Source organism: Ipomoea nil, unplaced genomic scaffold, assembly GCF_001879475.1.
Source record: "Ipomoea nil cultivar Tokyo-kokei standard unplaced genomic scaffold, Asagao_1.1 scaffold1735, whole genome shotgun sequence".
NCBI lineage: Eukaryota > Viridiplantae > Streptophyta > Magnoliopsida > Solanales > Convolvulaceae > Ipomoea > Ipomoea nil.
Genome location: NW_017618163.1, coordinates 446,202 through 470,007, shown reverse-complemented (window position 1 = coordinate 470,007; position 23,806 = coordinate 446,202). Strand labels below are relative to the sequence as shown.

The window sequence follows — 23,806 nt, the reverse complement described above, 5'->3', positions numbered from 1 at the left end:
CTTTTAAGTATTTTAGTTCCCTACAACTAGAATTATTATTTATAATACAAGTTATTAGTTAAGTGTTTAAGTAGTAGTCTAATTGTTTCCATCCTCATCAGTAGCTGATTCATTAAATCCTCTTGCTAACACAATTATACCGCCGAATAGAAAGGAAAAACAAAAAAAAAAAACAAAAACTTATTCCTCTTTGTCATCGATTCAATCATGACTGGTCTTGTTCCTCTATCATCATCAAATTCTCTCCTTTGTTCACCGTAGGCATTCAAGTGTTAATGTTAATGTTGGAATCCAGGTAAGATTTATGTTCACTAAAATTTCTTTTGCCCCAAATCAAAAATCACTTTTCCTATGTGTTTATGTGATTCATGATTTTAATGAATATGTGATATTTAACGTGAAAAGTTATTTGATTATATTATGCGAATAGATATATGTGTTTAGATGTTTTGGAATCCCTGAATATGTGATACGGTGATTTTGTGGTGATTAAGAAGGAAAATTTTTATTCAATTTGATTATTGCCTGAGAAAATTCAGACTGGCGCAGCTGGAAAGAAAAATTCGTGAAAATTGCTTAATAAACTTATTTTTGCTTGAAATTTATTATGGAGAACATAGACTTGTTATACTTGATGTTTGTAAAAATTTTTGGTTAAAAATATGTTTCGTTTTTTCCAGAAAAATTTCGTAATGTGGAGGCAGTGTGCTGCCAGTTCAATTTCTGTCTGGCGCAGTGTTGGGAAATAATTCGGGAAAAATACTTTTAGACCTTGGATTGATTTGAAACTTTTTGTGTATAATCTAGACTCACTGTACCTTGTATCCGGAAAATTTCATCTGAAAATGTGTTACCAATATATTTCTATAAATTTTGCAATATAGGTCATACCTTCTGAAAATTTCTGTCGGTTTCTTATTTGAGGTGTTGAGAATTTGTTTGCTTGAGAAATATCAGTAATGTTGTCACTTTTATAAAGATTGAGGATAAAGGAAATTGATTCTGAAGACTCGTGTAGTATCCTATTGTGAAATTCTGGATACTTGGGTTATGACCCAGTTTGTTGTGGAGTGAGCGGTTGAATATACCGACTCACTAGGGAGCTTAAAAACTCTCTGTTGTTTTGTGGAGTGAGCAGTAGAAACATATCCTATCTCACTAGGACATTTAGTCCTATTGTTTTGAGGAGTGGTTAGCGGAGTCTACCACTAGGGTATTTACCCTGTTGAGTAGTAGTCAGTAGAAACGTATCCTGGCTACTAGGACTAGTTACTACCCGTTGGGCCTGGAAACCCATTGGGGGTGTGCACACTTAAGGTATTAGTTCTGTTCCACTTATATGGGATTTTTGCGTAGTGTTCAGTTCAGTGAGTACTGTTCACTAGGGCTTATTGAATAAGACCCTGCCCATCATTTGGTTTGTTTAAATGGGATTTTTGAGTAGTGTTCAGTAAACAGAGTTACTGTTCACTAGGGCTTAAGTAATTAAGACCCTGCCCATTATTTGAGATTGAATGGGATTTTGTGTAGTGTTTAGTATGGTGATTACTGTTCACTAGGGCTTGATGAAACAAGACCCTGCCCATTGCATTGAGATTGGTGTTCCTCCATGTTGGAAAAAATATATTACTTTTGAAACGTTCCTAAAATATCCATTGTGAGAGCTACTGATTTGGTATTTAAAATTACGAGTATTGTTGGGAAATTATGGTTGTTGGAAATTCTGAGTATTTCATATTTGAGTCATGTTCTATATGATTATGATCTATTGATAATAAAAGATTAAATGTTTAAAGGGTGTATGCTATATGCCAATTATCTGCTCCTATGTGCTATGTGCAAAAAATGTTTTACGGGATGAAGTAGATCTTACAAGCTTAATGCTGAATTTGTGTGTTTCTTTGTTTTCTATTCTTTAATTGTTTTTGCAGGAACTCTTGCATGAGCATTGGACATGAGAATGAGTGGACCACCTAGAGATATCATTTATTAGTTAGACAGTTGAATTGTTAGTTGCTAATGTACTAGTTCATAATTTTGAGTTGTTTTAGTTAATTAATTGTTTTTAGCCTTAGCGTTTGGGTATAAGAGGAATACCTGAACGTGGCGGTAGCATCCCCTATTCCCTCGTTTTGTTTTAGCTTCCGCAATTTAAACCATGTGTTGTAATTAAATAAAAGGAAAAAATTAAAATTTTATCAGATTCTGGTTTTGGAAAATGGGGGTGTTACAACCACCATCCGTGTGCGACGAACCTGCTGCACGTCCCCGGCCTGCATACATCGCCGAGTGAGAACCACCATCTGCAGAGCCGAAGTCGTCCGCCAGAAAGAAGTCCGCCGCCTGCAGATGATCCGCCATCTGCGGTAATGTGAGCGGTGTGGTTGCCGTGAGCGACGCCGCATAGCTCCGGTATTCCGGACGGATGCCTCGCAGAACATATAAGTTCTGTTCACCAAGAGGTAGCGGTTGACCGGCCTGCGCAAGAGCCTCGACAAGAAGCTCCGCACGCCCGAGAAATTCCGTCGGGGAAGAGTTTCCTTGCCGCATGGTCTGAAACTGATTGAGAAGACTGAGACACCGGGCTTGGGTGTTCAAACCGAGAGCCGAACAGATGGAACGCCACACCTCCGCAGCGGTGTTCCGGCCTACAGCGAGATGGAGAACCTCGTCAGACATTGTCGAGATGAGGAGGGAAAGGATCGATTGATCCTGTTGAACCCATATTTTGTACGCCGGATTGGGAACCGGATCAGAGGAGGAAGCATCGGAGCCAGATTCTCCTGACGGCGTGGCAGCGACAATCGGCGGCGGGCACGGGGTGGAGCCATCTACGTACCCGAGGAGATCCTGGCCGCGAAGGAACGGGAGAAGCTGTGTTCTCTAGAAGAGGAAGTTTCTGCTCGTCAACTTCATTGAGATGAAGTGGTGTGCGCCGTTGAGGGGGTTGTTGCCGGATGAGGGTGGTGCACCACCGGCGGAGGAAGGCCTATCAGAGAATCAGGAAGACATCGTCGTCGGAAACAAATTGGAACGGGAAAAGAGGTTTGTTTGCGAAAGGGAAGCGATCAGTAGGATCGATTAGGCTGATACCAGATTAGAAAGATAATTCATTCAATTCCAACAGAAAACAATTACACGTGAGTATATCTAATCTCACCACTAAACACTCCTGACTAATAGACTAGAAATATAAGACTAATTCTAGGACCACAAACCACGCACCTAAGGTTTTAAAAATGGTTCACTTTTAAGTTTCACACAACTGACGCACCTTAAACATACAAATCATGCACCTTAAGGATGAAAACAACGCACCTTAAGAAGGAAACTCACGCACCTTATGTTTCAACAACTACTCACATTAAGCACAAACTCACGGACATTGAGCACAAAACTCACGCGCCTTAAGCACAAAGCCCACGCACCTTAAACACAAAACTCATGCACCTTAAGTTTTAACAACTACTCACATTAAGTACACAACACACACACCTTAAGCACAATACTCACGCACCTTAAGCGCAAGACTCACACACCTTACGTACAAAACTCACGCACCTTAATCACAAAAACTACTCACCTTAAATTTGACCTAGATGCAAAAATTACCAAACTGCCACTGCATTTTTTAAAAAAATTTTTTTGGTAATCCTAGACGTTGATTTAAGCAAGATCAATGGCTCATATTAACCGCACAACCGCACGAGAACTTAATTATATATATATATATATATATATATATAACAATTATCCTTGACTATTATCCTTGACTAATTTTAGTTTGCATTGTATATTAGCTTAATCGTACAACTAAGGTCACAAAGGTGAGCTTTACCAAGAGGACATATATATTGAAATAACAGGCCTATTTGTTTTACAGATTTTAGTTTGTATTTTTAAAATTTTTATTCACATTCCTATTTGTTCATGTTGGTCATTTTCAAATTAATTTTCATTAAGGACATAGGTGAGTGGAAACACATTTATTTCCACAACTACCTTAACACCACCCACTCCCCATCCCCATGCCTCCTTCATATTATATATGGGCTCTATTTGGCAAACCTAGCTGAAAAGCTATAAGCTAGGAGCTGAAAGCTGAAAAGGAGCTGAAAGCTGAAAAGATATAAGTTGTTGGTCCCGATAGAGTGTAGTGAGAGTCTAAAGGGGGGGGGGGGTGAATAGACTCTTTTCATGTTTTACCCCAAAACCACCTTTCGGTGTTTCAGCGCAGCGGATATTTCAGATTTGATTATTTGCTTTGCACGAGTTTACGATATGAGGAAACCTTTCGGTAAAGGAGATAATGATGATGATATGAAATGCAGAAAGAAAATGCGTAAGTAAAGAGATAGACGAGACAAAAGATTTTATAGTGGTTCGACTAATCGTTGCCTACTCCACTCTTCTTCCACAACTGATGGAAGGATTGCACTATCACTCTTTAGTACAATTACACAAAGACCTCCTTGATCACTAAGCCGGACATCCTTCGTAGGTTTTTCAACTCCTCGAGTTTACTCCGCCTCTATCAACTTCTTCTTCAGAGTTGAGGTTGGTAGAAAATGATTTCTTGATTTCTCTAACGTGATGAAGTCTTGACTGTGAAAGATAATTGCTTCGTACAAATGGCAAGACTTCTTTAAGGTGTAAGTAAATGATCAATAACCTTCTTCAAGTCACTTAACACCTCAACACTGGTTCACAAGAGCTTTTAGAGATTTGAGAGCATTCAAGAGCTTTTGCAAGTAAATGAGTCGAGTGAAAAGAACCAACACCTTCTTAGTTGATGAAGGTGGGTTTATATAGGTGATGAAAATTCATCCGTTGGAGGGAGATGAAATTTTCGAACCTTTTAACCATTGGATAAGGACCGGGGAGCTTCATGCATTAAATGCTCCATTAATGAGGTTGTACCATGTAGCCGTTGAAGGTATGGGAGGCATTAGGGTTTTGTCTTTTAGCTCCAGGAGATAATACCTCTTCATTTAATGCTCCTTGGTAATCGTGTCCCCATGAGATCCTTATTTTCCTGGGAAGTTGTCAAATCAAACAGATGAAACATTCTTCTCGTTGTTGAGGAGAAAGAATACTTGGAAAGAATCGTCTTTAATAAATCTGTCCTTTCGAGGTAGTTGACAACTCCTCATTAATTCTTGTTGCTGAACATCTTGTCTCGTGTCTTCTTTCGTCTTGTAGACCCTATCAACTAAACATAACTCATTTTCGTGTGTTTGTCTAGCTTAACACGAATTACATGAGAGTTATGGCAACTCTCGTCTAAGACGAAAGTGGCGATCGAAAAAGCTAACAGTTAGGGGTCTACTTTCTACATTACATTGGTATCATCAAAATCCTAATACAATGTTTCTAACAATTTCCCCCTTTTTGATGATGCCAAAACCTATAATCTTCTTGTAAGGCTGATAAAAGTTCCATAAGGAGTTTTTCTATTATAAGGCAACCATTACTTGAGAGTGTACAAGTCTTTTCTAGGATTAAAGCATTAATAAACAAGACAAGGACAAATAACTCAGACAAGTGACACGAGATGTGTGACAATGAGAGTTTCATATTAAGATGATGTAAATTACAAAAACAACTTTATAAAGAAATCAGAACGAAAGAGTATCTTACATTTCCAAAAGATTAGATTTCTGTTTTTCAGCTTCCTCTTGTTCACGGTCATCCCTTTCCTTTTGTTGTTTGAGCATCCTTGTGAAGTCGATTTCCTCATTGATCCTTAGTCTGAAGATCTTTATAGGATTTGTCTTGACAAGATCTTCATGTTTTCCTTTGATGTTCAACCCTGTGTAGTTGTATGCTTCACGAATGTTTCTTCCTTCGATTATTCCAGCTTTCCACCACGAGATCAGTTCAAACGAGTTCATTCCTTCTTGATAAATTTTTCCAGACTCAGTGTGCACTTTGAAAGCTGCATTGTGCATGACACCTTGTGGAGAGTCTTTTGTCACATTTGAGAGATCTTCAATCAACTTCTTTATCCTTTCTCTTTCTTTTGCTTCATCCTCTCTTCTTTTGACTTCTTCATCATGTTTCTTCCATAGTTCTCTGTTTTCTCTTTTGATCCTTTCGTTTTGAGTGCTTATGTGATTTTGCCTTGTATGATTGTCCTTTGTCTTGAGCCAGATAGGGACATTGCAACCCTCCAAACCTTTACCACTTCCTTCTTCATAGGGTACAAAATCCACAAAGTTTCCTATGCCATCCATAGTTATTTTGTTGTTCTTCATGCATCTCTGTCTTAGTTTCGTCTGTTCTCTCTTGGATAGACCTGTGAAGATGTATTTGGCTTCAGAGCCAAAAGATTGCCGAGGCTTGAGTGATTTGGATTGATATCGACAATGGTATCTTGGTTTTGAGGAGTGGTGACCACGAGACCTGGAAGGTGGATGAGACGGATTTGTGTTTCTTCGGCCAGAGTCTCTTGGTGTCCGAGAAGGTGAATGCCGAGCTTTTGGAGTTCCCCTTGGAGACTGTTCTTTCGTGTTATCTCTCGGATGATCATCATCCTTGTCCTTGTCGTCATTATTGTCCTTTTCCCCCTTTTTGGCATCAGCGGCACAGGTGGTAGGAGGAATAACGGAAAGCTTATTTACCGCAGCCAAGATGTCTTGGGCATATCCAAGAATCTGAAGAGCATATTCTCCTAGTTGGTAAGAGTTATCTTGTGCAGTATCTATCTTCAGACATGCCAAATCAACACGCTCCTTGAGACCGAAATGAGAGTGCTTGAGTTCGTGTTGCTGTCGAGCGACTTTGTTAACAGAGGTATTAAGCTCATGAAGAGTCTTGGCAATTCGCTCAAGGAACTTGGGATCTGACTGAGTTTGTTGAGGCGGTTGAGGTTGTTCTGGAGGTGGAGACCGAGGTTTAGATTGGGCAGCCATTAGGTGATCTACCTTCTTGCATAGGTCATCCAACACTTTTGAGTCCTTTTCTCGAAGAACCAAATATTGCAAATGAATGTTCTCGGCTGTATGAACAGTTTCTCGCATGTGGTTCATGATAGTCCGTGGGGACTCAGGAGGTGAATCTTCTTTAATGTTGGTTGGCGATGTGTCCATTTGTTCATCTGGATGTGGTGCGTCCCTTTTTCCACCACTTGTCGAGCTAAGGAGAATATGTGAGGCTTCCAATTTTTCCTCAATTGCTGCTTCTCGTTTGATAGGAGTCTCATTCACAAGTGGAATATGTGGTACAATCGCACGAGACAAATCTTCGGGATGTTCACTTGAAACCTATTGATTTTGGTGTGAAGCTTCTTTCGGGTCATCACTGTCAGAGGGTAATTGTCTTAGAGGAGATCTTTGAGGAAAGGTATCATAATCAGGACCGATCAATATTGGATCACTGTCTTCGGGATCGGCTTCTTGGACACCTGCATTACCCAAATTATCATCGTTGTCATTGTCATCATCATCGTCATCATGTTCATCATCTGCATCTTCGACATCATCGTCATCATCATTTTCATCTTCCTCATTCATGTCACTATCGTCTTCTTCAATTTCTCGGCCATGCTCATCTTTCGTGCCACTGACATTGCAATTTGGATCATTCTGGTGTTCCTTTTCTAAAGTGGTTTTGATCTTTGATAGCAGCATGGCATACCGAAGTTGCTTCATTTCTTCTTCCAAAGCTGGATCCAATGGTGGTTTGTTAAGTTCAATGCAGATTGGAGCTTTGTCTTTTCCTAGAGTGCGATTGGTCATCTTGTAGGAGAATACTCGTCTTATTTCTTCAAGACGAAGTGCTTTGTAGACATCATCTGTACCAATCCACTTCAGTGCAAACTGTTCTTCGTCTTGCATAGCTTCAAAGGTTTCAACAAATGTGCTTAATGGGGCTGTGCGCCACTTTTGCCACTGCAGAACTCGTTGATAATCACTTTCAATAGATGCTCGGAGTACTTGATCTGGTGTCGGTGCTTTGGGAGCTGGGGTTGGTTCTTTCGGAATGGTTAGAGTTGCTTCTGGCATCACAGCTGTCTCGTCTACCAATCCAGGTTCTTGTGTCAGAATTACCTGCTCTGCATTAGTAGGTTCTTGTAGATGAGACGAAACATCAATCATTGCAGCAGTTGCTTCTTTCGTCGTGTCTGGTGAACCAGGTTCTTGTGGAAGATTTAAGCAACTGGCCTCCATTTCTACATTAGCAGGTTCTTGTGTCAACCCTTCAAGGTGTTGCTCTGCCAAAGTAGGTTATTGTGGATGGGGAACTGGAGAGGAGATATAATCAACTTCTGGTACTTGAGGATCGGAGAGTTTTTCTGGTGAGGCAACTTTCGGTTGATATTCCCCATGGAGAGGTGCTTCTTTCCTGACCTCTTCCCCCTGTGGAGGTGCTTCTCTTGTGTCGACTTCTTTCGGTGTAGTATGTTTCTTTGGGGAAAGCTTTGGCTCGACAGGAGACCGAAAGTGACCCTTTTTGCCGAGTCTTGAAAGAGTCAGATTGTCTTCGTTGGATGAATCTTTTACAATGATTGTTTCTGGTGGTGGAGTAGGTGGAGTAGGATCTTTCTTCTCTTGAGGAGATTTTGGAGAAATTGGAAGAGGTAGAACAACATCTGTCTTCTTTGCCTTAATCTGAGAGGAGTGCTTTTCTCGCTTTTGTCGTTTAGGCTTAGGTTGATCATCCTCTGAAACCCTAGGAGTTCTTGACTTCCTCTTGGTTTTAACCAGCTCAATAGGAATACCTAACTCCAAAGCCTTCTGCTTGTCATAACCCGATGGTTTCAGTTTCATGTGACATGCTTTCGGTCCTGGCCGGATTCCTGGGCGCATTAAAATTCCTTTGGTGACAAGAAGATGGCTGACCATAAATCCATACCCTAGTTTCTTGGCGACGTCACCAGGACTCTTTCTGTTGTAGGTGATGGTGTGGACAAGATTGTTGAAGATGATCTTTGACCAATCTACCTTGATTTCATTCAGAAAGGCATGCAGCATTTTTAATTTTTCCTTTGTTACATCATCAGTTCCTGAAGTTTTGTGATCAACAACTTTGTTGAAGATATCAACTGTGAACTCATAATTTAGTCGAAACCACTTCTTCTTTAACGACCATGAGATTTCTGTCTTCGCCGGACCTTGATTGTTCTTGATAGAGACATAAAAGTCTTCTGGATCGTGACAATAGTGGGTAAGATTGGACATGTAAGAGTCATCTCTCTGTGGAAAACCGTATGTGGTTCGAATGTCTTCCGAGGTGAGGATCACTTCATGATTGTGAACCCTGGAGGTGATGGTCAGAGAATTGGAAGAGATGGTTGCGTTTATGTAGAACTGCGTAACATCAATAGGGTGCCAAATGGTGTAAAGATGTGTGATGAATTGATACAGCCCTGTTTCAGTGAGGAGTCGAATGATGTTTTTGCCAAATATTCTATCCAAAATGTATTCAAGAAATCCATGTGCATCCCACATGCTACCACCGACAATAAAAGGTACTCTGGATTCAATGAACCTCAAGTCTTCAGTTGGAAAGCTTGGAATTTCCAGGGTTGATGGTGTTTCTGGTTCTTTTTCAGTAGGTGAAGCTTGTGAGAGTTCCGCCATTGTGAAGGATTGAGAGAGAGAGAGGTATGATGGATGAGTGTGGGGGTTGAGTGAAAAAGGTAAGGTATATTGAGAAGAGGGTTTAAGTAGGGTTTTATCTGACTCCGGGTAACCGGTTATGGGTAACCCATTTAGAGATGGATTATTTGAATTTCAAAAGAGCTACCGGTTCCTCTTCTCCATATGGTAACTGATCATAGTGGGGGAATGATAAGATCGTGTGCAGATCAAATTTGATCATTCCATCATTTAATGAGGTGAGAGAAAAACACTCGAGTGCCTATGGGTGCATTAAATGCACGTCACGTCCTGTGTCAGGCAGAGTGGGATAGTGGACCATTTTTCTCGGCCACATGATCCCCATTATGATTCATCTAAACGGTTTGGATTAGAAGTTAAAGATGAAGCGTCTTAGGCAAGATTCCAACCTCGAAGATAGATAAGATTGGCACAACATAAGACTTGTAAGACAAATAAAGTCAAACAAATCCTTTTTTACAATAACAAGGGTGTTTTTCCGAGAGATTTATTACACAGAACAAACGTAATAATAACGATTACAATCTCTCGTGCATCAGTAGGCAAGCTAGCCTTCACTCAATGCTACCATTCTTCTTTCGTGCATGCTCAAAATACTCCTTCTTTCGGATCTCATGAGCAAATACTTCAGCAGTGAGTGTTTCGTGATCTGCCCCCATTGTTTCTCTAGAGAGACCTCGTCTTTCCATGTCATCCAGTTCTGCCAAGACTTTGGCTTTAGCCCCAGCGTACAAAGCACGATATCTTTCTTCGTGTTTCAGAAGTGGTGTTAGTTGAACAAGGGAGTAGAATTCTGAGATGTCTGGTTCCTTCCCAGAAGGTGAACCTTTCTCAACTGAGTTTCCGAGATCATGGTGAGACATTTTTTTGGACACAGATAAGCTCTCTGATGTGAGGGCCATTTCCTTCCCTTTATCCATGAGTTTATGAAGAATGAGTCCATTGGTAAATGAGAAGGTCCATTAAATAGCGAGTTGGACATCTCAAAAGATGTGTCCGAATGACTTGACCAAGGCACGCCTTAGAGAATATATTCATTTCCAAGAAGTTTGTCCCTGATTCGGGATATTGAACAGATGAGAAACGAGACAAGTAAAGTTTCGTTCACTTCTTTTAAGAGATAGAAGATAATAAGCACCAAGAGACTTTTATTCATAAAACCGAGAGATTACGATACAACGATAAGGTACATAATCCTAAGGATTAGTGTTTCTTTCTCCCGATTCTCTTGTCCTTGGATGGCTCAGCGGTTGCCTTTTTCAGATCACCCCACATACGCTTGTACCATTTTCTGGTACGAGGAAAGTTGGAACCCGGAGATGATTCAGGTTCTTCCCCCTTAGCCTTTGCCTCTTTTTCGTTCTCCTGCTTCAGATAGGCCATGTAGTCCGGATCGTAGAACTTGCTGGGATCCTCAGAGGTTACCTGTGGAGGATCAGTTCCTGTGGGATAGATTTCTTCCTGGGGTTCTTCAACAATGAACCCAGCCATATCATCATACAGAGATGATTCTTCAGTGTCGGACGAGATTTCCAATAGTGCTTGGAGACTGTTACCTGGATATAAATCTCCTTGCTCCTGTCGTATTTGCCTAGCAAGTTGACGGAGCTTGTTGGAATCTCCTCTTGTGAAGGGCTTTTTAGGAGCCATTTGTGAGGATGAGAATGGTAGAGAAACGCAAGCCATAGTCCCCTTTTATAGGTAGATTGTGAGAAGATAACGTCGTGAAACGGCTCTCAGCATTCAATGATGTAATCAATGACCATGTATTTCTTCAACCGACCATTAATGATGTGGAAGACTTTGAATGGACATTTTCAAGAGTCTCATGATTTCAGAGTCAGAGATATGATTTCAAGATGTGTGAATGACAGGTAGTCAGAGATTACGATAGAAAATCCTTCATTAATTCAAATGTAGAACACGAAACATAGGTGAACAGAAATGAGTAGCTAGAGAACAATTTTTAAGCACAGAACACGAAAAATTTCATTTCATTCCCTTTCCTTTCTTCGCGTTACTGGTTTCGCCCTTGGTGACCTTAGAATTTTTCTTTGATGTAGAGACTTTTGGGCGTTTTGATCCACCATCAAGGCTTATTTCTTTATCAGAATCTCCTTCCACATATCCCACAAATGCAGATTTGCAGTCATAATGTCGATAAAACTCCCTGAGATCTCTATCCATAGCAGTATTGTTCCATGCTTCCAATGTCAAGAATCCCTTTTTAACGATTAGGGGGGGTTCCTCATTAGGATCGAAAGATCTTGCATCTTCATCTAGGTCCTCAATTTCAGAATCGGATGAATTGTTTAGAGGATTGATGGAGTGATTTCCAGGAATGTGAGTGCCTTGTTCATCCTCGTCTGCATAACCTCGGGTCTTTCTTGACACCTTTTTGGTGATTGAGACTTTATGAGCCATTTTAGAAGAGATGAATGTAACTTGAGCGTAACCAATGTGCTCCTTTTATAGCCTTTCATGATGAAGCGCTTTTTCCAAGGAAAAATTCATGGTTCTTGGAGAGTCAAATATTATTACACTGATGACTCCATTGATATTAATGAGATAATATTCTAAGGCAAATTCCATTTTTGATTCGAAAGGAGGTAATCTGACATAACAGAATCAAGGTTAGGAGAATAATTAACAAAAACAACAATAATTGAAAACTTTCATTGAAGAGAATCTTGCAGAGACACTCCAAACCAGACAGATAAGACAAGCAATATTTAAATAAAGCGATAGGGCACGTGAAGTTCCAGGCGGGTTAACTCATCAGTCACATCATCCAGATTGACCCTGTTGGAATATTCGTCTAGTTCCTCAAGTGTGAGGGTAGGCATGTTCGGGTTGTTAGATGACTGAGAGTGAACCAAGGTGAAGTCCTCGTAGGATTGATCACTTTGTTGAAGAACTTCAGGGATAGGGTTCCAACGAAAGTTAGGTGAGTGCTTGTTAGCATTCTTCAGCATCATTATCCTTTCGTTGGCAAGCCGTTTGGCTTGCTCCAAGTGATATGCCTTCTTTGCCAGAGAATCGTTGACAACTTTGTCCAGAGTTTCTCTTTCGTTAAGGCTTGCCATATTGGGCATGGAGTATGTCACATTGACCCTTTCACCATCCTCTTCCAGCTTGATAATCGTAGCGTTTGGCAGACTTGCTTCCTGGAGGTTATGTTTTAGACGAATGGCCCTTCTTTCGGCTTCATCTTTTGGAGATGCCGAGTTTGGCATGGTGAATGTTACGTGGACCTTGGCACCATCTTCTACAATCCTTGTTATTGTAGCACTAGTCAATTTGCCTGCTTCTTGAAGATGATGGATAGCTCAAATTTCTGCTTCATCCATTTTCTCTTTACCCTTATCCATACCTGCAAGCTTTTCTTTTTTACTGGGGGCTGAGTGTGAGTGACACTTGTGAGGAGAGAAATCAATTTATATAGGCAAAATGTTATCGTGTGAATCTTAATAAAATCTTTTAGATACTGACACCATATTTTGTGTTGGTCACGATATTGAAAAGATATTAAAAGATAGAGTCATATATTAGAATGGCGCAATCATGATAACATCACAACTTATCACCATGGCCTAACAAAGTTATTTAGGCCTTCTTTTTCTTGCTGCTTGCGGTGGATTTGAGAGGAGATGCCATCTTAGGAGGAATGCTTGAGGGTGAGTAGTCAAAACTACCACTTCGTTCCAGCACACTATCTTCCTTGACATACCCTATAGGATTGCCAACAGAGTGAAATGACTCTCTTGACTCATTTTCCGTTGTGTCATGGAGAAGACTTTGTATGTGTTGAGAATGTTCAAGAAATTGATTAAACTCTTGCTCGGTTACAAGTGGATCATTGAGGATTTCGCTTCCTGTACTCATATCTGCACATGCAAAGACACACACTAGAATTTTTTTTAGATATGAAAACTTGACCACGTCGTGTACCTCATTTATACAGATCTTTGCGTGTAAGAATGGATCAAATCTTTTGAATATCGAGAGTGAGAATCTTTGCAGATTTGATTCTCTTGGCTTTATGTCATTTCAATCATTCCGATTTCATGCCTTAGAGAGGAGAATCTTGCTTCACTTAATGGTTTTGTGAGTATATCTGCAAGTTGATCATCAGTATTAACATACTCAAGAGATATGTCTTTCCTCTCGACATGATCACGAATAAAATGATATTTGATATCAATATGCTTAGTTCGTGAGTGAAGAACGGGATTATGTGTGATGGCAATTGCACTGGTGTTATCACATTTAATGCTCACTTCTCGTGCATTAATACCATAATCTTTCAATTGATGTGACATCCATAAAATTTGAGCACAACAGCTTCCAGTTGCTATGTATTCGGCCTCAGCGGTACTAGTGGCAATAGAATGTTGTTTCTTGCTAAACCATGACATAAGTCTTCCCCCTAGGAACTGGCAGGTTCCTGAGGTGCTTTTTCTATCGATTCGGCATCCTGCAAAGTCGGCATCTGAATAGCCAACGAGATCGAAAGACCCTTCTTTCGGGTACCAAAGACCAACGCTTTGCGTCCCTTTAAGGTATCTCAAGATCTTTTTGGTTGCACTTAAGTGGCTTTCTTTCGGTTTTGCCTGAAATCTTGCACATACACCAACAGCAAACGAAATATCAGGTCTGCTTGCTGTCAGGTATAGGAGAGATCCAATTATGCCACGAAAGTTTTTCTGATCCACATCTTTTCCTTCATTGTCAATATCCAGTCTAAGAGATGTGTTCATAGGAATTTTAACATATGTTTTCCCATCAATGCCAAATTTTCGAATTAGATCCTTAGTGTATTTGGCTTGACTTATGAAGATTCCATTTGAGCATTGCTTTACTTGCAATCCCAGAAAGTAGTTGAGTTCTCCCATCATACTCATTTCAAACTTGCCTTGCATGAGTGTTGAGAACTTTTCACATAAAGCCGGGTTCGTGCTCCCAAAAATAATGTCATCAACATAAATTTGTACAAGAAGAATGTGATCATTGTCTTTGATACGAAAGAGTGTTTTGTCCACGGCTCCTTTCATAAATCCACAGTTTATGAGGAAATGTGAGAGTGTATCATACCAAGCTCGTGGAGCTTGTTTTAGCCCATAAAGAGCCTTTTTGAGATGGTAGACCTTTTCATGCTCATTATTGATTGCAAAGCCAGGTGGTTGCTCAACATATACCTCTTCTTCAAGAAGTCCATTTAAGAAAGCACTCTTGACATCCATTTGATAGACTTTGAAGTTTTTATGAGTTGCAAAAGCCAGAAATATTCGTATGGCCTCTAATCTTGCTACGGGGGCGAAGGTTTCATCAAAATCAATTCCTTCTTCTTGGCAGTACCCCTTAGCAACAAGACGAGCTTTGTTCCTAACAATGAGCCCATCTTCACTCATTTTTGTTTCTGAAGACCCATTTAGTTCCAATGACGTTCTGATGAGTTGGTCTTGATACAAGTTCCCATACATCATTACGTTCAAACTGATGAAGCTCTTCTTGCATGGCTATTACCCAGTCGGGGTCACTTAGGGCTTCTTCTATGGATTTTGGTTCCATTTGAGATAAGAAGCATGCCATCATGTTTTCGTATAAGGAGGCTCTTGTTCGTACACCTTCTTGGACATTCCCAATCACTTGATCAGGTGGATGATCTCTTAACCACCTAAGATCAGGTTCAAATACGACTTGTTGATTTTGAACATCCATTTCAGGAATGTATGGTAAATCAATATAGATCATTGGTTCAGATGTTGTGGTACTGGCAGGTTCAGTTTGTTGAGTTATGACCTTTTCTTGGGTTGTAGTTTCGGGTTCAGACATCTTCAGCTGATACTTCGTGTATGATGATAGTATATCTTCTTTGTCTGAAATCTCTTCATCAACATTTTGACTTGAATTGTTTGATGTTTTGATGTTGGATGGATTCTTCTCAGATTGTTCATCAAATTTAACATGGATGGATTCCTCAATTACCATTGTTCGTTTATTTAGAACTCTAAATGCTTTGCTTACTGAGGAATATCCCATGAATAGTCCTTCATCGGCTCTTTCATCAATGGCCTTTAAATGATTCTTGCCATTGTTATGTATGAAGCACCTGCAACCAAAGACATGAAAATAACCAATACTAGGTATTTTACCTTTCCATAGCTCATATGGTGTCTTGTTGTGAGATTTGTTGATCAGGGATCTGTTTTGTGTGTAGCATGCCGTATTTATAGCTTCGGCCCAAAATCTCTTTGGTAGGCCTGAAAACGAGATCATCGTACGTGCAGCTTCTTTCAAGGTTCTATTTCTCCTTTCGGCTACTCCGTTTTGCTGAGGGGTTCGTGCTGCCGAGAGTTGATGAAAGATTCCATTTTGGGCACAGAACTCTTTTATGACTTTATTAACAAATTCAGTTCCCTGGTCTGATCTTATCCGTATGATTTTGACCTCCTTTTCGGTTTGAAGTTGTCTTAAGAGATTTGGAAGAGCTGTTTCTGTCTCATTCTTCTTCTTTAAGAAAATTACCCAAGTATATGTCGTGTAGTCATCTACTACAACGAGAGTATACTTTCTTCCACTTAAGCTTGATGGATCAACTGGTCCGAAGAGATCCATATGTAGAAGGCTTAGAGATCGGGAATTTGCCTCCACATCTTTTGACTTAAAGGATGACTTGAATTGTTTTCCCTTTTGACATGCCTCACATATTTTATCTTTCGTGTATGATGCTTCGGGTAATCCTCTCACGAAATTTCTTTTGGCGAGCTTGCTGATTGTCTTTAGATTTAGATGGCTAAGTTTATTGTGCCATTCTTGATTAAGATCTGCATTGCTTTTGGCTACAAGACAAACATTAGCGTTAGAGGAAATTAAAGATATTACGTACATGTTCTTCTTTCGTTGACCAGTTAAGGCTATCTTGCCATCCTTCGTGTTAACGATTTTACACTCGTCCTTGGAGAATTCAACTTTATATCCTTTGTCACAGAATTGACTCGTGCTTAGAAGGTTGAATTTCAGTCCTTCAACATAAGACACATCTTGTATTGTTATTCCCTTTTTGATAATGTCCCCTTTTCCACGAGTGTTGCCACTGTTTTCTCCTCCAAAAATGACTTTAGGACCATCTACTTCTATGAAGTTGCTCATCATTGTTTTATCACCAGTCATATGTCTTGAGCATCCACTATCAACATACCATATGACTTGTTTTTCCTCATCTTCGTCAGCCATAAGGCATAGATCTTCTGATTCCTGACTGAAAAGGCATAGGAGTCATTTTTCTTCTTCAGAGCTTTCATCGTCTGAACTCGAGCTTGAAGAGCTACTTTCATTGACAACTGTGTCAGAGGTTTCGTTCACCACCATTGCCTTTCTTCTTCTCTCGTTTCGGGAGCCTGAAGATTCTGGCTTGTCATTTCTTGTGTATCTATCTCCAGTCTCCTTGGATGGGCTTTTGGAAGTGTTGCTATCTTGATGCTTGCTCACTATTGGATGAGGACAATTGGCCTTAAAATGTCCTGGTTTACGACAATTGTAACACAACAGTTGCGAGTCTGTGGTTTCTGCTTTTGAGGTTTGAGGAGAATTTTCGTGTTGCTTTCAGTGTCCCGAACGATGAGAGTCTTGAAAGTTGTTCTTCCTCATAAACCTTTTCATTTTCCTGACAAAGAGTGCATATTGTTCATCAGATAAAAAATCACAGGAGTTAGTTTCGACCTGTTGGATGTTGATGCTGATTGGTTGGCCATTAGAGCGACATTTCTTGTTTCTGATTCTTCGGCATCCTTTGGTTCATGTTCGAACTCATATGCTTTGAGATCACTAAAGATCTTGGCCGTGCTCGTTGTTTTCATGTCTCGATTGTCCCTCATTGCAATGACCTTCATTTCCCAAGATTTTGGCAGGCCGCGAAGAATTTTTAGATTCCTTTCTTTCTCGGTCAATTCCTTCCCGAGATCAGTCAGATCTCCCATGAGTCTTGTGAACCTCAGCTCCATGTCCATGATTGTCTCATTTGGAAGCATCTTGAAATCTTCAAACTTCTTCATGACTACGGTCAGCTTGTTGTCTTTCTCCTGCTCATCCCCTTTCTCCTAGTTCCATCAAGACATTCCATATCTCCATGTCATTCTTGCACTTTCGGACTCTTGGGAACAAGGAGTCATCAAGAGAGTTGTAGAGGATGTTTCTTGCTACGTTGTCCAGGTTTGCTCTTGTCCTTTCTTCCGAGGTATACGAATCTTTAGGCTTCGGTATCATTTGCTCAGCACCAGCTCCTTGAGCTGCAGCTTGTGAATTTGCCATCATAACTGTAATTGGTCCAGTTGTTATGACGTCCCACATTTCGTCATGTATGGAGCAGAGAAGTGCCTGCATTCTTACCTTCCAGTCATCAAATTTAGCAAGACTAAAAACAAGCTGCTTAGAGCGATTAGCATGATCTTTTTACATTTTTCAAAAATTCGTGCAGAGCTGAAAAATATGCAGTTTTTCAGAGTTTTGATAGAGGATCTACCAGGCAGTAAAAACAAAGCCTTTACCGTTCAAGGTATTTGGCTCTGATACCACTTGTTGGTCCCGATAGAGTGTAGTGAGAGTCTAGGAGGGGGGGGGGGGGGTGAATAGACTCTTTTCGTGTTTTACCCCAAAACCACCTTTCGGTGTTTCAGCGCAACGGATATTTCAGATTTGATTATTTGCTTTGCACGAGTTTACGATATGAGGAATCCTTTCGGTAAAGGAGATAATGACGATGATATGAAATGCAGAAAGAAAATGCGTAAGTAAAGAGATAGACAAGACAAGAGATTTTATAGTGGTTCGGCTAATCGTTGCCTACTCCACTCTTCTTCCACAACTGATGGAAGGATTGCACTATCACTCTTTAGTACAATTACACAAAGACCTCCTTGATACAGCCTTCGTAGGTTTTTCCACTCCTCGAGTTTACTCCGCCTCTATCAACTTCTTCTTCAGAGTTGAGGTTGGTAAAAAATGATTTCTTGATTTCTCCAACGTGATGAAGTCTTGACTGTGAGAGATAATTGCTTCGTACAAATGGCAAGACTTCTTTAAGGTGTAAGTAAATGATCAATAACCTTCTTCAAGTCACTTAACACCTCAACACTGGTTCACAAGAGCTTTTAGAGATTTGAGAGCGTTCAAGAGCTTTTGCAAGTAAATGAGATGAGTGAAAAGAACCAGCACCTTCTTAGTTGATGAAGGTGGGTTTATATAGGTGATGAAAATTCATCCGTTGGAGGGAGATGAAATTTTCGAACCTTTTAACCATTGGATAAGGACCGCGGAGCTTCATGCATTAAATGCTCCATTAATGAGGTTGTACCATGTAGCCGTTGAAGGTATGGGAGGCATTAGGGTTTTGTCTTTTAGCTCCAGGAGATAGTACCTCTTCATTTAATGCTCCTTGGTAATCGTGTCCCCATGAGATCCTTATTTTCCTGGGAAGTTGTCAAATCAGACAGATGAAACATTCTTCTCGTTGTTGATGAGAAAGAATACTTGGAAAGAATCGTCTTTAATAAATCTGTCCTTTCGAGGTAGTTGACAACTCCTCATTAATTCTTGTTGCTGAACATCTTGTCTCGTGTCTTCTTTCGTCTTGTAGACCCTATCAACTAAACATAACTCATTTTCGTGTATTTGTCTAGCTTAACACGAATTACATGAGAGTTATGGCAACTCTCGTCTAAGACGAAAGTGGCGATCGAAAAAGCTAACAGTAGGGGTCTACTTTCTACATTACATTGGTATCATCAAAATCCTAATACAATGTTCCTAACATAAGCTCGGAGCTGAAAACTGAAGAGCTATTAAGCTAGCTGTTATGGTTGATAGTGTTTGGTAAAAATAGCTTTTTGATAAGCTGATAAATGTAAAAAGACTAAAAAAGACATCTTCATAAAATTTAAATTAGTTTGTTTACATATTAAAATTTAACATTTTGTCATTAAAAAAAATTAACATTTTGAAATAAAACTATTAACATAACCATGATCTAGCATCTCATAATGAAGTAGCAATATTGTTGCAAATCTCATAATAATAATAATAATAATAATAATAATAATAATAATAATAATAATAATAATAATAATAATAATAATAACAACAACAACAACAACAACAACAACAACAACAATAATAATAATAATAATAATAATAATAATAATAATAATAATAATAATAATAATAATAATAATAATAATATTTATGATGAAAGTTGCGGATAAAGGAGAAGAGAAAAAGGTTTTAAATTGGGAAGGGTAAATTATGTCATTTCTTTAAAATAATAAGGATAAAGATAGAAAAAAAAAAAAAAAAAGTTAGGAAGCTAGGAGCTTATTTTGAAACGCTATCTAAGGTAGCGTTTCAAAATAAGCTTTTATTTTAAGCTAGGAGCTTATTTTGGGACATTACCAAACAGAGCTTATAGCTTATTAGGAGCTTAAAATAAGGTATAAGTTCCTAAATAAGCTCTGTCAAACAGAGTCATTGTTGCTGCATCCTGACAATATTATTTACCATCAGCTTTTCCTTTTCTGAGTGTCTGAAGAATTATTCACCCAATTACCCATCACTCCTTCAGTTTTAATTTCTTCACTCAGGTAAAAGAAATATATTGATAATTTTTATATTCTTCCGTTTCGCTAGTTGAATCCATGAAGTTAATCTTTGAGATATCAAGATTTTCTTGATTCCACGGCGACTACAGAAAAATTCCCCCCTCCCCCCAAATATATAAGATAATTATTCTTCTAACTTTTTAATTTGTAGAATATAATGGAAGAAACAAAAAGTTTGGCTTGCTGGTTTTGTGTGCTCATCTGCCTCTTAACAAACACTTCAGCCTGTACTTATAGTCTTACAGCAAATGTATCGATCACACGCGTTGAAAATGATAAAGGCGCTCGTATAGTAATTATATTTTTGTAGCCTATATATATATATATATATATATATATATATATATATATATATATATATATATATATATATATATATATATATATATATATATATATATATATATATATATATATATATATATATATATTTCTTTTATTAATTTCCATAATTTCATAATAATAATTTGTTAAAGTTTACCTTTAAAATGTAATCTGTTTCGATGCAAGCCCTCCTTCCGGTATAAATAATGGGGTGATTTACATACATGTATATATGTAATTGGTGCTTCAACTTTGATTTTACATATATATATTATATGACTTATATCCAAAAGATGGAAAGAATGTTTTAGTTTATAATGGGAATTATTGTGTAATTAATTTTTTTATGGTTTTTATTTTTATACAATATTGATAATTTACAACATTTTAACATTATTCTAAGGGTGGTGGGTGGTGTACAACGGTCAATGATTGCCAAACACGTTCTACGAGCAAATACGGCTCTTCAAACAATTTACCTACGAGTGTTCTTCTTGGCAACATTTTGAGGAAAAGTTCTGATACAAATCCTGGTATAATAAACTTACTTTCCTACCAATTAATTGATTGATTTGTGTTTGATATTTCTTTATTATTGCACTCATTTTCATTCTTAATTAACTCGTGATTTGTTTTTAAATTCTGCATTATAGACTTCTGTAACTGGAACCGAGTTTATATTAATTATTGTGATAGGATGTTGATAGAGTTGATCCAGTAAGTTTTTTAAATTTAACATTTAAAATTCATAATATATTATCAATTACCATGTTAATTAAAAAAAACAGACAACCAGTTTTTATTATATTCTATATAGCATTGGTTTAGCTAATTCAAAGTAGATTTTTTATTTTTTTTTTATAATACATTTTAGTGTTCCTCACTGTTTTAATTTTCAAAAATCTTTCAGGCTACTAATCTAACCTATAGAGGAGGAAGGATCTTTACTATGATAATGGAATATTTGCTTAAAAAAGGATGGAAAATGCCAAAAATGTATGTTCACACACTCCAATACAATTTTTTGTTTTTTTTTTATTTTTTATTTTTTTGCATGAATGAATGTCTGTATATTTTCTATTTAAATTGCAAATTAAATAATCAATGATGCATTCATAACAAAATTTTATTAGTTATTTATTAAATTATCCCCAGCATAACATTATCTATCATTGTTAAACTTGAACTTATCATTGTTATAGGTCATTCTTTCTGGAAGTTCTGCAGGAGGCATAACTGCAATTTTGCATTGTGATCGGTTTCGATCACTTTTGCCATTCGATGCAAAACTTAAATGCTTTTCTGATTCTGCATATTTTGTGCACGAGTACGTGAGATTTAAATTCATCCAATAATGTATCTTTGAATAACTATAGTGCCTACAACTTAAAATTTTATAATCCTTCAACAGGAAATAATATTTGATGGGGGAGAAGAAATTTGAGAGTTTCTTTGAAGGATTGATTACATTACATGTAATATAGCAAATTTGTATACTTTAAATAGTTTCATCTCCCGGGGTTAAAATATTGTTGAACTTGAATCTGAATTCAATTTTGTTTCAGGGATCAAGTCAACCTTTATCTTGCAGAATTTAATCAAACCAAGTCTTGTAAGAACATTTACATACACACACATATATATACCTTGTTTTGATGTGTATGTTTTATGTCTACCAATATTAATTTTTTACTTATTCAATTTATAGTGCTTCTTTCCCCAATATCTTCTGTCGCACATTAAAATCCGGTATCCATTTCCATGTCTTCTTTTGACCATGTCCAGGTTAGTCTATTACAAATATATATATACACAAACATAGACAATGAATATTATCACATCCTTCAAAGGCACTCTCAAATTTCTTCTCCCCCATCAAATATTTCCGGTTGAAGGATTATAAAATTTTAAAAGTTGTAGGCACTATAGTTATTCCAAGATACATTATTGGATGAATTATTTAAATCTCACGTACTCGTGCACAAAATATGCAGAATCAGAAAAGCATTTATCTTTTGCGTCGAATGGCAAAAGTAATCGAAACCGATCACAATGCAAAATTGCAGCTATGCCCCCTGCAGAACTTCCAGAAAGAATGGCCTATATATAAAAATGATAAGTTCAAGTTTAACAATGATAATGTTATGTTGGTGGTAATTTAATAAATAACTAACAAAATTTAGTTATGAATGTATCATTGATTATTTAATTTGAAATTTAAATAGATAATAAACAGCCCTACATTCATGCAAAAAAAAAAAAAACAAAAAAAAAAACAAAAAAAAAAACAAAACAAAACAAAAAAAACAAAAAAAAAAACAAAACAAACAAACAAACAAAACAAAAACAAAAACAAAAAATAGTATTGGAGTGTGTGAACATACATTTTTGGCATTCTTCATCCCTTTTTTAAGCAAATCTTCCATTATCACAGGAAAGATTCTTCCTCCTCTATAGATTAGATTAGTAGCGTGAAAGAGTTTTTGAAAATTAAAACAGTGAAGAACAATAAAATGTATTATAAAAAATTTAAAAAATCTACCTTGAATTAGCTAAACCAATGCAATATAATATATGATAAAAACTGGTTGTTAGTTTTTTTAATTAATCAACATGGTAATTGATAATATATTATAAATGTAAATATTAAATTTAAAAAACTTACTGGATCAATTCTGTCAGCATCCCCAGTGAAGGAAGATCCATCACAATAATTAATATAAACACGGTTCTAGTTACAGAAGTCTATAATGCATAATTTAAAAACAAATCACAAATTAATTAAGAATGAAAATGAGTGCAATAATAAAGAAATATCAAACACAAATCAATCAATTAATTGGTAAGAAAGTAAGTTTATTATACCAGGATTTGTATCAGAGCTTTTTTTGTATCAGAGCTTTACTTGTATCAGAGCTTTTCCTCAAAATGTTCCCAAGAAGAACACGGGTAGGTAAATTTTTTGAAGAGCCGTATTTAGATGTAGAACGTTTTTGGCAACCGTTGACCGTTGTACACCACCCACCACCCTTAGAATAATATTATAGATTATCAATATTGTATAAAAGTAAAAATCATAAAAAATTAATTACACAATAATTCCATTATAAATTAAAAACATTACTTCCATCTTTTGGATATAAGTCATATATATATATATATATATATATATATATATATATATATATAAATCAAAGTTAAAGCCCC

General features: G+C 37.6%; 1 protein-coding gene and 1 long non-coding RNA gene across 3 annotated transcripts in view; one reads left to right on the top strand and one right to left on the bottom strand.

The window, feature by feature from the left end:
- LOC109192029 (pectin acetylesterase 7-like) overlaps positions 1-23,064 on the bottom strand; it is a 54,139-nt gene extending 31,075 nt beyond the window's left edge. The window contains exons 1-3 of the mRNA XM_019342655.1: positions 22,984-23,064; positions 22,574-22,699; positions 22,439-22,484 (exon numbers count right to left, since the gene is read on the bottom strand). Of these exons, the coding sequence (XP_019198200.1) occupies positions 22,439-22,484; positions 22,574-22,699; positions 22,984-23,025 (214 nt within the window). The 5' untranslated portion in view covers positions 23,026-23,064. The remainder of the gene's footprint in view (positions 1-22,438; positions 22,485-22,573; positions 22,700-22,983) is intronic.
- On the top strand, positions 21,573-22,176 carry LOC109192031. Of its 2 annotated transcripts, XR_002056034.1 has the most exons (4): positions 21,573-21,595; positions 21,802-21,926; positions 22,011-22,074; positions 22,165-22,176. It is a non-coding gene; the product is annotated as an uncharacterized LOC109192031 (long non-coding RNA). The 2 variants fall into 2 exon arrangements; XR_002056033.1 differs by lacking the exon at positions 22,165-22,176 and having other exon boundaries at positions 22,011-22,097.
- Positions 23,065-23,806: the final 742 nt, after the last annotated feature.